We start from the raw sequence: 14,175 nt of genomic DNA on the forward strand, positions 1-14,175 counted from the left end.
GTCGGGAATTTCTTCGCATATCTGAACACAAACGACAAGTAAAGATTCAAAGGAACTGAGTGAACTGCTTGTTTACACATGCCAAGTGGTTGTGGTTCAAGTCTCCTTGTGTTATGTTTTTTTATCTAGAAAGTGACCAGAAGTACAACTGGATGCTCTTTCTCATGCAATTTAAACGCAAAATCTTATTTCCTCTGGTTATCTTTTGGATCCACTTTGAGGACTGAGTTCAAAAGGAACTTTTGACGAAATACAGCGATATAAAATGTGCACACGCTCGTGTTCGAATGCAAGAGTCCAACATACTTGAACTGCAATCACAAGAAGCACACTGGACCTGCACCGAGGAACATAAGATAATTTCTTACAGTCTTTAAAAGGTCATACCACTTCTTCTCATGTCAAGTCGTGTGATGTAGTTCGCATTATTAGGTCCACCACTTAAATCCCCAAAAAGCTATTACAACGTTACGAATGTGGTATTACAATATGTTTCAGCTAAGATGATTTTTTCATGAAAAATAGTGCGATCATTATGTGGCACTCCAAAATTGACTCAAAACAAATCAGGAAAAAACTTCTCCCTACTGTATGTACTGTATATTGCATACCCGCGACTTTCTAGGCATTGATATATTTATATGCAGTAAATGTAAGCAATGACTATTTTCTAATTCCAGTAGTTTTGTAAACAATTCTGATGAGTAATATTATTAATACTGAAATTGAATTGTTCTTTACTTGTTCTAAAACATATACTATATCTTTTTATGGAGGAGGGGCTGTGCATTATACACATGAAAATAGGATATTCAAAAGTGTCCATCATTCTATTTTTTTTCAGATTCCACTTTTCTGCCTCTCAACAAACGTGTGGAGTACACTTTGCTGTTTATTCGCTGCATGTCAAATATGTCCGTTCGCCTATCTATGGCAGATACGGATAGTGATAGGCTGAATAAAAGTGCTGCACTTCAGGTTTGTGTTCAGTTTGTGCGTAAATTGAGAGCAAGATCATCATTATATTAGGGTGTATACTTTTTTGTGACATTTGTGTTTGGCGGTGCGCCGTGATATTTTTCCAATATTAAAATTAAGCTTTCGCTCGCTAAATTTCAGGAAACACTCGGTACGGTGAGGTCTATCGACAGTGCAGTCTCAAGCGGATCATCCTCTTCTTTCTTACTGAAAAGTAAACACTGAAATACTTTGAAAATGACGTTCAACATATCAAGTACTGAAAGAAAATTAGATCCGATGTGAATTTTCCAATGAGCGGACTCGAGGGAATGACGCGTCGCTCCAATGGAGGCTCAGAAGCTAAAGGTGACTTCTCAGCGGACATTTGACACCGGACGAGCTTCCCCTTGTTGGGCCAACAACCAACTTTTTGTCATCTTTCCACTCCCGCACACAGACGAGCTCAATTTCACGTTTGCTCGGACAGCCGAGGAGAAGGTTACGCAACAGACCTGGGCGCCTCCTGCGCCTCTTCTTGGATCCGAAGAGTTTGACCCGGGAGAAAACGTTGAGCCGGCCGGGCTTGTCGCCGCTTCCCTTGCTCTTAGTGGGGCTGCCGACGCAGCGGCAGGCGTTGGACTTTTCCCGCTCCCTCGCCTGCCTTTTCTGCCTGATGAGGGAGCTGGCGATGGCCGCTGCCATAGCCACTTTGGCGGCCGAAAGGTAGCCAACACCGCCTCTTGTCTGGAGTCCGAGTCACGAGCGGGGATGCCGGTCCGAAGAAACAACGGTGAAGCGGCTTCGGTCTGGAGTCAAGCTGAATATGCACAAGTCAGGAATTGACTTCCCCTGGAATAAAAGCAACCGTTCCGCTGCAAATCCCTGCAAAGAGTTTCTCCCTCCGGCCGCGTCATATTCTCCGCAAATGTTCTCCGAAGCTCTTTTTACATCCCGCTGAGCGAGGATCCACGCCGGCGAACACCTGTTTGTGGCGCGCTCGTCTCGGGCACTTGACGGCGACGACGTTTCAAAGCGGGAGGGTGTCAGCCCATCACCGGCGTGGCTTTTTCTCTCCGCTCTCTTCAAGTGAGGCGAGGGGAAGTGGCAGCGGTGCACGCCTCATGTTGGAGGCGAGCCGCAGACTGCCGAAAGCTGCCTGAGAGCATCCCGCCTCCGACTCGCACAATGAGCGGCACGGAGGGGGTGGACGGTGGACAGCGGCTGGTTGGGAAGCGGTGGGGGGGAGGGGGGGGGGAGTGTACAGACGCAACCAGCACGTGCGCGAGAGATTCTCAATAACTAGTAAGGCAGAGCTTCTATGATCCTTTGGAAAGTGAGCAGAAGACTAGTAAAGTAGATCGTCCACATTCAGCACAAGTCCTAAATTAGGCTGGTCACGTGTTGGACTCACAGTTCTGAGGTCCGCGGTTCAAATCCCGTCCCCGCCTGTGTGGGGTTTGCATGTTCTCCACGTGCCCGCGTGAGTTTTCTCGGGCCACTCTGGTTTCCTCCCACATCCCGAGAACATGCATTCATTGGACACCCTAAATTGACCGTAGGTGTGATAGTGAGTGTTGTCTGTCTCCATGTGCCCTGCGACTGGCTGGCGACCAGTTCAGGGTGTACCCCACTTCCTGCCCGAAGATAGCTGGGATAGGCTTTGCCACGCCCATGACAGAAAATGGATGGAAGTAGGCTGACTAACCAATCTTGCATCTTTTTTAAGTTAAGCCTTGCTTAATGTTTGGGTCAGATTTGAGCCATGTTGACATTTGACAGTGAAAAAAAAAACATTCAGACGGGCTTTGAATAAATTTTGAAAAGATCTGCATTTCAGAATTTTATGAAAATGAACAGTATGTACAGCAAGGTTTAAGTCAGTGATGATTTCAAATAGTAGGCTATTTTTTTTTTTTTTTTCTGTGATGCGGCACAGTGTGCACAGCTGGAAAGCGTTTGCCTCGCATTCTGAGGTCCCGGGTTCAATCCCGGGCCCGCCTCTGTGGAGTTTGCATATTCTACCCGTGCCTGCGTGGGTTTTCTTCGGGCAGTCCGCTTTCCTACCACATCCCAAAAACATGCAACATTAATTGGACACTCTAAATTGCCCCTAGGTGTGACTGCGAGTGCGGCTGTTTGTCTCTATGTGCCCTGCGATTGGCTGGCGACCAGTTCAGGGTGTACCCTGCCTCCTGCCCGTTGACAGCTGGGATGTGCTCCAGCACTCCCTGCGACCCTTGTGAGGATATGAAGCTAAGAATATGGATGGGTGGACATCTGAACTATGAAGGAATTACTGAAAAAAAATATTACTCATCTGTTTATGTATTGAGTTCCAACCCATCCATCTATTGTCTATAATTCTTGTCCTCATTCAGGTTTCAGGGGAGGTGGGGCCGGCTCCACCCAGAACTTGTCGCTAGCCAATCCCAGGGCACCGAGGAAAAATAACAAAAACACTCGCACTGACATTCACACCTAGGGGCAATTTAGAGTCTTCAATTAACCTACCACGCATGTCTTTGAGATGTGGGACGAAACCGGGATGCCTGGAGAAAAGCCACACAGGATCGGGGAGAACATGCATACTCCACACAGGCGGGGCCGGGATTTGAACCCAGGTCCACTCCGCAGTTTGCCTCAATTCAGGGTCCATATTTTGTATATCTTCCATAATGAGTTGTCCCTCCCATTTTTCTATCTGCCCTCGCTTTACACGTACCACAATTGAAATTAAAGAGAGCTCAAATACACGACGTCGAGAGGCGATGCCACACTTTGATGGAAGCTGACACTCCTTGAGTTTGACAAACTGACCGATGGCTCCCTCTGGCGTCTTTAAGCAAAACTGCAGTCCATTTCCCCCACCCGACTCCCTGACACATGCAAATATTACATTTATATATCTTCAAATAAAGGTTGTCTCGCAAAATGTAACTCATAGAGTGCACTAAATCTCATCGGTTTTTGTCTTGTTTTTATAAATAGAAACCTTCTAGGGTCCATTTCAGTCCCTCAAATAATTTATGGTACCCATTAATTTTCTACACATTTTGCTTATCCTCATTAGTTGTGAAGGGTGAGCAGTAGTCTATCCCACCTAACTTTAGGTATAGTAAATCCTGGACTGGACGGCGGTCAATGGCATGATACATACACACAAACAAACAGCACAATCATATTTACACTTCATCTTCAACAGAGCCAAAATGTTATGAGAATGACACAGAGAGGCCAGATCCCGGAATCGAATTCCCAACCCCAAAACCGCTGTAAATATGTGTTAACCCCATTACGCACCATGATTCCTAATTATGTAGCCTCTCCAACGCTAAAATGAATAAACTTCATTTAAACATGTGCATTGGTTGCACACGATTAACGTGTTCAACCAAGAGGGGACAATTGCGTCAATTTTACCATATTAATCATGTGCAAGTGAAAATTTCTCAATGTACAATAAATAGTTTGATTCCGCTCACGCTGTAAAAACCAAGTGCCAAATGCCAAGTATAGAAAAGCAGACCCTTAAAAAAAACGAAAACACTTTCAGGTGGATATCTTAAGAATGAAGGACACACCAACATGAACATAACGCATAAAAAAAACTGCAGCATTAAACAGCCACAATTGTACACTTCAGCACCAAGGACAGCTCACACAGGAGAGACACTCCGATGATGCAACTCTGAAAAATACATCATTAAAAACACAAGCAAATATGCTCAAAATAAACCCCGCAGCCTACCTGAGACGGTTTTTCTCAAAGGAAAACTCATGGTCGTGTGAAGCGAGCGCGTTCCGGGCGTCGTCGGGCGGAGTGGAAAAGCAAAGTTGGAGCAGATGCGCGCCAGAAAAAAAAAAAAAAAGAAAGGAAAGAAAAAGCGAGCGTCGAGGCGTGGCCAGATCATTAGAGGACGTTAAGCGACATTAGGACTTAAAGGCTCATTAAACATTCATTTGGAGGTCTGACGCGTGCACGTGTGCGAGGGGGAGGTCAGCTTGAGGGTAAAAGTGGTCGAAAAATGGACGCTTCTTGTCATCGGGGGAGCAGACGAGACTTTGCGCTCATGTTACACAGATGCTGTAAAGTGATCCGATAATGCGCCGACTAAACCGGTTATTGTGGGCCTTCCCACTCCGGACCGAACAAATATCGACGCCCGATCGAGCGAGACGACAAAATGGCAGCGCGTGCCTTCGAAAAAGAATGTTTACAAGGGCGTCTGTCTCCGCCGCCGGAGCTCCTGACAGAAAGCAGAAGGCTCCTGGAAACTTTGACAACACTGATGACGTGCAAGCGTTTGAGCCTTCGCAATCCATCGTCGTGTGGCGCGGCTTCGTCGCATCTTTTAAAAGTTCTCGTTGTTATTTATAACCTCGGTTATGAAGTTTTTATTTATAGACGCTTGTAATGTTATGATAGCTTTTTCTGTCAGTTGGAATTTTGGAGCTTCAGGGAATCTACATAGAATGTGGCGGATTTTTTTTTTTTTTTGTACAGTAAACCATTTTGGACAATTTACGGCGTTATAGCCGTGGCAATTTTAGCGGATAATATCGCTAGTGAGTTTTCAGAAATTTACAACAACTCCTTTGTCTGCTTTATTTATACCTGCCGGCGTTTTATTCTTTCTGTGTCGTGCTAAAAAGTTAGCAAATATCACAGCGTTTTATTTCGGGGAGGCTAACGATGCTATCGGACCTTCGCCATTTGCGTGAGGGACGAGAATAGGCGCTGAAATGAAGCAAAGTGAAGCGAGAGAGAAGATTAAATGGAGCAGGAAATTTGAACAGTTCCTTCTGCATGTGTAGACGAACAAACGGATGTTTTTAAAAAAAAAGATGCGGTTGCTTGTTTACATTCAAAATGTACAGCTTTCATAGCATTTTTGATGTCACGCTCACGCTGATACTGGTCATGAGTCAGCCGAGTCTTCAATCATCTTCCTCTCTCTCTCTCTCTCTCTCTCGCTCTCATCGACTAACAGCTTCACACGACATGGACACTGTGTGATAAATCGCCCAAATCAGCTGGGCTCGGCTCCCCGCCTCCCTTCGCCACCCCATCGGGCACAAAAGCCCATTTGAAAAACGGATGGAAGCGACAGTTTGTCATAGCTTGTGACCACTAGATGGCAGAAAGCAAGTGCCTGTCGGGAGTGCGCTTGACGGGATGACTCTGGCCCCTCCCTTAGGCAGAGAGCTGCCCCTCTTTTTTTTTTTTTTTTTTTTTTTTTTAATATAGCACCTGTCCTCAGCAGGGAGGCGGGTGAACTGGAGCCCATGAGGCATTCACACCGATGGATAATTTACAGTCTTCAATGTTGACGCACGTTATTGGACCGCTGGAGGGAGACCGTGGACCCGGAAAACCAAATGATGTATTATTTATTAAAAGCTATAGGTTATATCTAGCAGTGAAGTGAACAAAAAACCTTCTTTTTGATTACAAGGACTAAATACAAAGGTGACATCAGACCGCCTCGTACATTTGACAGGAAAGTCTATGCAGGAATACTGACAAGACTCACCCCCCCCCCATAAAAAAAACAAAAACATGAGATCAGCTGTCACAAATATCTAACACCCATCATCCAAATCTGAAATATTTTCATTTAAATGCAAATAACTTAACAAGTCAGGAATGACAACCTCTTCACACTTTAAGTCGTCATTTCACACACACACAAATAGCAAAAACTGCTTTACCGTGTGTGTGTGTGTGTGTGTGTGTGTGTGTGTGTGTGTGTGTGTGTGTATTGCTATTCCATGTTTGCTTGTGTGGTCCTGAGTAGTTGAATTACGGCCGTTACTAAGTACCGTATTTTCCGCATTATAAGGCGCACCTTATACTCCGGTGCGCCTTATATATGGATCGATATTGAGATTTTAGTGCGGCGCCATCTAATGGATGCATAACGTAACCCCAGCCTCTACTGTAGCGTCTATTCTATGCGCCTTATAATCTGGTGCGCCTTATATATGGAAACAGTTTTAAAATGTGCCATTCATTGGAGGTGCGCCTTATAACGTGGTGCGCCTTATGGTGCGAAAATGCGGTATTAAGAATTTTGGTCACTCTGCTATGTGGGATTCTGGACTCAACTTAAAATATACTTCTAACCAGCCACTCAACACACACGCACGCACACAGACAAATACACACACATGACATACACTACTGTATACTTAAGGTCCATGAAGCTCCTAAACTCACTTCAAGAGTTCCTTGGCCTCTAAATGCAACAACATGGGAGCAAAACATGATCTTTGTGCTGAATAAAGCTTTTCAACCCACTTGAACACAGTTCATTGCCATTATTGTTTCCAGAAACCAACCACAAAAAATATGGAACAACAACATGTTGGCACATTGAAATCTAGCCAGAAAACGTTATTGTCCGCAGATGCTTTTTCATGAATCCAAAATATAATTTCTTGTTTTTATTTGGGCACTGTAATTTGACCATCCAGGTGTTTGTTTATTTTACTGTTGCATTTTCTCATTTGTGCTGCTTTTATGTGATTTTTTTTCCCGCTTTTCATCTTGTTTTGAATCATTATTTTTGTTTCCCTCTGTAAAGCACTCGGGGAAAAATGGTGTATTATTATTGCTATCCACACACAATAAACGCCCCCCGCCCTAAATGCTCGTCTTAATTAGCCGCATTGGATACAATAACAAAAACAACAGCGGATTCGATCGGACTGTGGGCTGTGGTTCACTTCCGCGTGCTCACGGGTGCTGTAAATACGCGGCCACATGCTGGATGCCGTGCTCTACCATGTGCTACGCGTTGCCATGGAGACTGCACATGCATAAGAGGGTGTGTGAGAAGGAGGCGGAGAGTGGAAGAGAGAGATTGTGTTGTGTTTGGGGGGTACCACCGCGGAAAGCATCGGTCACTTCAGGTTCCAGGAGAAGAGCCGGACGGGGGCGTGGGGGACGGTCGACCGGTGACCCCAAAACACTCAAAATTTCTCGAGATCGACACGGTGGCATTCAACACACTACTTTATGATTCATAATATTACAGGCAAACAAATGTGTTCTGTATGAAAAAGCAGTTGCTCATTTGGAGCAACTGAATTTTGCCAGACAGTTCTGCATATTTGCATTTTAAAATACAAATAAATATGCTGAATGCCAAACACTGTGGAGTGGACTTTCTCCATTTGCGGATTTGCCTAGTCAGATTTTTATTTATTTTTATTTTTTCAAGATGAACCGCCTCATCAGCTTTCTGTTGAAAAACTCATCCGCTGTTTTTATGTTTAGGTCACAGCCAGATTTGACATGAAAATATCTTTTCGGCTGCAATCTTGTGCAATTGCAAACCTTTTTGCGCAGTCGTCAATTGCACATTTTTGCAAGTACTGGCAGGGCTGAATGCCTGTCATTGAATATCTCATACATATACTGTATATATCCATCCATCCATTTTCTTAGCCGCTTATCCTCACAAGGCTCGCTGGGGAGTGCTGGAGCCTATACCATCTGTCAACGGGCAGAAGGCGGGGTACACCCTGATCTGGTTTCCAGGCAATCGCGCGGCACATAGAGACAAACGGCCGCACTCACAATCACACCTATGGGCAATTTAGAGTGTCCAATTAATGTTCTGTGTTTTTAGGATGTGGGAAGAAACCGGAGTGCCTGCAGAAAACCCACGCAGGCATGGGGAGAACATGCAAACTGCACACAGGGGGGTCCGGGATTGAACCTGGGACCTCAGTACTGTGAGGCCAACGCTTTACCAGCTGATCCGCTATCTATCTATCTATCTAGATAGATAGATAGATAGATAGATAGATAGATAGATAGATAGATAGATAGATAGATAGATAGATAGATAGATGATAGATAGATAGATAGATAGATAGATAGATAGATAGATAGATAGATAGATAGATAGATAGATAGATAGATAGATAGATAGATAGATAGATAGATAGACTATAGCGGTAGGTTGTACTAGGTAGCAGGTTAGGCACACTAGCAAGTTAGTTACTATAGCTGGGCTGCTACTAGGCTTTTGTGTGTAGGCTTTAGAAAAGTAACTCCGTATTAAAAAAAAAGGAAAGTAAAAGAATAAAAAAGGGTAAAACTAGACAATATAGTAGTGTATTGGCTAATATTGCTCGCGTGCCAATAAGATACATAAAGATGTTCCTCTTTACACCATCACCAGTTCCAGCTTGATATCACTTAACACATGCGCACACACACACACAAAGCAATATGCTGCAGCTAATTAGGCAGAGACAGAATTCCTGGCATCTGTCACGCAACCTCTAAACTTTTGTTCAGTCACTGGCTTCAAAGTGCTCGTGATCAGCACTGCCACGAATTATCTCACTTTTTTCTCTCTCTCTCTCTCTCTCTCCTCGAGCACAGAAACAACCAAAATATTTTTTTTTTTTACAGATCATCAATGGAGGCTGAACATGGCAGCGAAACAAAGCGCTGGAGCAATTTCAGGATGCGCAGGCGCTGCCAGGCATTTGTTGTCCGCGACTTTGCCTCCGAACCGTACAAATTGCAGAAGAGGTGTGAAATAAATAGCAGTCTGGACCTTTACAAACTTACCACGAGCGACTCATACGCGGGCTTTCGGAAAAATGTGCTTGCTGTGCACGGCAATATTTGTTCCAATTGTTTTCATATTGATAGCGACACAGTAACATCCAACATTGCCCACATTTGGGTTTTTATGTGAGCTGGCGCCTATGCCGGCTGACTGTGGGTAAAAATCCGGGTACATTTGCACTTAATTAGGTTAAGGGAACCCAGTAGCTGTGAAATGAGTTCCTCCGTTAGATTGAAGCTGAGATTAAAGGTCACACTTTGTAATGGAAAATCGGTGTCATTAAGTCGTGATAGCAGTGACAGAGTACCGGCCGATATTTGACCAGGTATCAACGTTGTTTATGTGTATTGTTCATGCGGCAATTTGCTCCCCTTGCGTTTATAGACATGGATATGTTTAATTCATCTCGTGAGGGAAATTAAAGGATTGACCGAACGGGTAATGGGTGTTCTGAGGTTTTGTGTCCAACTGCGATCGATATTTCCTCCTCCCAGGCTTCCTCTAGCAATTGCACGTCGGCAGACAGATAGATAGACAGTCAATAAAGTCATATACGAAGTTAGCTTCCTCCCTTTCTTGCTGGCATGGTAGAAAGCTACACAGCTAACAAAAAGCATAGCTAGCGAGATAGAAAATTACAAAGCTAGCAATTGCATGTCGACAGACCGACAGAAAGACAGTCAATAAAGGAATATAGCAAGTTAGCTTACTCTCCTTCTAGCTAGCCTGCTAGAAAGCTAGACAGCTAACAAGAAGCATAGCTAGCTAGATGGAAAATTTCAAAGCGAGCAATTGCATGTCGACAGACAGATAAAAAGACAGTCAATAAAGTCATATAGCAAGTTAGCTTCGTCTCTTTCTAGCTAGCCTGCTAGAAAGCTAGACAGCTAACAAGAAGCATAGCTAGCTAGATAGTAAAATACAAAGCTAGCAATTGCATGTCGACAGACAGATAGAAAGAAAGTCAAAGTAATATAGCAAGTTAGCTGACTTCCTATCTAGCTAGCCTGCTAGAAAGTTAACAAGAAGCAAAGCTAGCTAGATAGAAACTACATAGTTACAGAATTGCAAAGTTTGAGGGTAATATCTCATCACCAATGTACAGTATTGAAAAAACAACTACTAACTAAATACTTCATCTTTGGAACAGTGAACTGAACTTGCAGCTACATACTTGGTGCAGAAAATGAACGCTCCAAAACCAGCAGCTGTGCAACTGCAACAGCAGAGATGCTACACTCAGGTGAAGCGCTTGCTTACAAATCCATTTTTATTTCTGCCAAACACCGTGAGAGCCTTCAGCAGGAAGTGCGCACACAGAGAATTGGACAATAAACACGAGCGACACACGCAGCGAGCGCAACCAACCGGCCAAATGGAACACGCGCCTCTAAACGGGCGTTGCCACGAGCGTGTCCGGTTTGCCTCCCGCCAGCAGCGCGACAGCAGCTAGCTGGAGGGCATCAAGAGTACGGGACGCTCACTTGGCCAAAAGTCAGCAACGGAAAGGGCGAACTACAAATGGGGAGTCAAGCGAGGCCCAGCGGTAAACCGAAACTGCATTTCGAGAGGAGTGGAGAAAAGACTGAGCAGTCTTCTTTTATTTTACTTTTATTCGCTCTCTTTCTTGCAACCGCCGACGAAATGGGCGCACGGCGCAGTCGGCGGGAACAGGAAATAAAATCAAGGAATCTGCTGTCAAATAAGCGTCCTGAACGTTTGTAATAATAAAACTGTGCTAATTTTACCTCACTCGCGGTCCAAAAATATAGCGATGCTGACCTATTTACGCTTGACTGTTGCGACGCATGACAGATCTCATAAAAGATGTCATAACTCTGACACAAACAGGGAGTAAATGTTCTATTTACTGCACAATACATCAAAGGATGCTCTTTTTAGATCACTTTTTCAGTGTTCCTACACTATTTTTAACTGCTTTTCAAACTATAGAAAGTTGTTTTTTTTTTTATTAGCGTAGCATCATTGATGCTTTTCATAGACATTACCAAAAAAAAAAAAAAGAACAGAAATGATTTTAACTCACTGAAACAGATGCGGTGATACCTTGAGATACAAGTGTAATGTGTTCCGTGGCCACGCTCCTTACTCAAAAACTTGTGTATCTCAAATAATCTTGCCCTCTTGAAATGAATGCAAATGCCATTAATCTGTTACAGGCTCCCCAAAACAACAAACAACAAAACACCCAAAATCCGAAAAAAAAAGCAACATTAAAAACACGACAATATTGTACTTAATCAAACCATAGCACTAATTAATTTGTAGTATAAATAATAGGATGTATAAACTCAAAGACTTGTGACATAGCCATAAAAGGGTATTATTATAATATTGTCAGAAACTGTTTTTTACTTTTTCAGTTTTGCTGATTTTATTTTTGGGTTGTGGCAGTATAAGAACTTGTGTGCCTCGGTTTGCATTACCAGCTATGGCAGTACGATCGCGATGTGCACTTAGCGAGTTAGCTTACGCCCTTAAAAATGCCTCCTTCACTCGGAAAATGTCCATTTTAGAGCGCCTCATTGTTAGCTATGAGTGCACAGAGTAGTTGTGGTCTCGTCGTCACAGTGGGAAAAGCGCCATGACAACCTGGCGATAAACAATATTTCAATCACCATGTATAATTTCACACCTCAAACATGTGTAGGCATATGACAGATGGTAAATTAAGTAGCATTTTTTTCCCAGGGCGCAGAAGTCGCATTTAATCGAAAGTTCCTTGTGTGTTGTCACATACTTGGCCATTAAAGCTGATTCTGATAAAAGCATAACATATACCATAATTTTCGGCCTACAAGCCACGACTTTTTTTTTTCCACACGCTTTCAAGCCTCCGGTTTATGCGATGCTGCTGCTAATGTGTGCATTTCTTTCTAACTACTGCAAAGGGGCACTCGAGCGGAAAAGGTTAGAATGAGACCGGTGTAATATATGTGCCGAGGAAGTGACTTTTACCGGCTACCGTTAGCACTGTTCTAGCGTGTTGCTGCTGTGTTACTGGCGTGTCTCAGTGATATTTACCGGTAAGTTCTATTTTAATCAGCCCTGTAAGCGTTAGTTTTAGTTTTAGCGCTAGCTTTAGCGCAGCCGTACCGTCTTTCTTTGTAAATATTTCGCGTTTCAATGTGGGCACTTGCGGCTTTTACACAGCTGCGGCTTATGTATGTACCAAATGGTATTTCCTTCACAAATGTACTCGGTGAGCCTTGTAATCAGGTGTGCTCCGTTAGCCGGGAATTACGGTACTATATTTAAAATAACGAATACAAAGTTCAACGGAAATGTAACTTTTTGGAGGATGTAACGGCGGGACTTGTCAAAAAGCGTGACCGCAAACGTGACCGGGCTGTTGAGCAAATGGGCCAGGTTACCGCTCGGAAACCCGAGCGGGGCCCACGCCGCGCTCGCTGGCGATGTCGGCGACGTGAAGTCAATTAATAGAAGCGGTAATGGCGACGGACGGCGGGGAGGAGGCGCTTTGGGAGGAGCAGTGCGGCACTCAAAGGGAGTGGAGGAATCCAAAGTAGGGCAAAACGCAGTAGTGAGGCAAAAGTGGGTCTCTGCCTCGACGTGGAGTGGAACGCTGCGAAATAAAAAAAAAAAAAAAAAAAAAAAGACCATATTTGGGTTGGTGATATTGCAGCGCAGGTTTAAATCCTCACAAATTGTTCCAATCTAATCCCTTTGTCGAAATGACACGCCGATGGGATCTTAACGCTGGCCTGCAGGGAGATGCCAGGAAAACGGGTCGGTTCGAGGCCGAAGTCTGAGACCGACGCGCGGCGCCAACGTGAATTCGCGAACGCAGATCTGTACGCGATGCATTTGTTTTACACGGAGTACAAACAGAAACGGCGACCGCCCGCTGCGGATGGCGACATCAGTAATCTGTTGACGCTCTCACGCAGCATCTAATCGCCTGCGCCGACAGTTAAACGGGGATGAAGCCTGTTCCATATTCATGCGTTCTTCGCTTTCGCTGTGCTAACGAAGTCATCAAAAAAAGCAAGAAAAGGGAAGCCAGATGATCCAAACGCAATTTCTCGTTTTGTCTTTGAGTGTGTGTTGGATATTGCTTCACTCACGTCTTTTTTTCCCTCAATATCTGCGGCTCATCTAACCCCGAAACCACAAAAAAAAAATCACTTGTGTTTGGCACTCCAACCAATTGTGGATACCAAGACAAGAAAACAGAGGAGACTGCAGGTTTGCAGTGAAGATTCTGTTGTCATAGAAAAAAAAAAAACTGCAAAAAAACTGAGATGGTTAAAAAAATTGAAAAAATGACGAGCTCAACAAATGGACATCTTTTGGAAAAAAAATCAGTAAAGTCATTATTTTGTGAAAGAAACGTGATTATTTCCTCATGCTCATATTCCAGAAAATTGGGAGATGCTCAACTGATCTTCTTTGTTCCTGTGGCAGTAACGCAGGGTTCAGCGACCTTTTTGAGGCTGAGGGGGACTTCGTGAACACCGATCGTATGAAGGGCGACGTGACCCGTTTTGCCGCAAATTTCAGACTCAGTTCATTACACGTGCATCAAATATTTTCGTTTGAATTTATTTTAGCAAATGACATTCCTAGTATTTAAAAT

At 44.0% G+C, this 14,175-nt stretch overlaps 1 protein-coding gene across 2 annotated transcripts in view; it reads right to left on the bottom strand.

The window, feature by feature from the left end:
• The window catches only part of fgf13a (fibroblast growth factor 13a), a 45,609-nt gene that overhangs the window by 22,314 nt on the left and 9,120 nt on the right, over positions 1-14,175 (bottom strand). The window contains exon 1 of one of the 2 annotated variants that reach the window (XM_061835824.1): positions 1,473-1,662. The exons of the other annotated variant lie outside the window; for it this stretch is intronic. Coding sequence (XP_061691808.1) covers positions 1,473-1,662 — 190 coding nt within the window. Of the gene's footprint in view, positions 1-1,472; positions 1,663-14,175 lie in introns of those variants that run through there. 2 annotated transcript variants of the gene reach the window in all.

Source organism: Syngnathoides biaculeatus, chromosome 11 (assembly GCF_019802595.1).
Source record: "Syngnathoides biaculeatus isolate LvHL_M chromosome 11, ASM1980259v1, whole genome shotgun sequence".
NCBI classification, from domain to species: domain Eukaryota; kingdom Metazoa; phylum Chordata; class Actinopteri; order Syngnathiformes; family Syngnathidae; genus Syngnathoides; species Syngnathoides biaculeatus.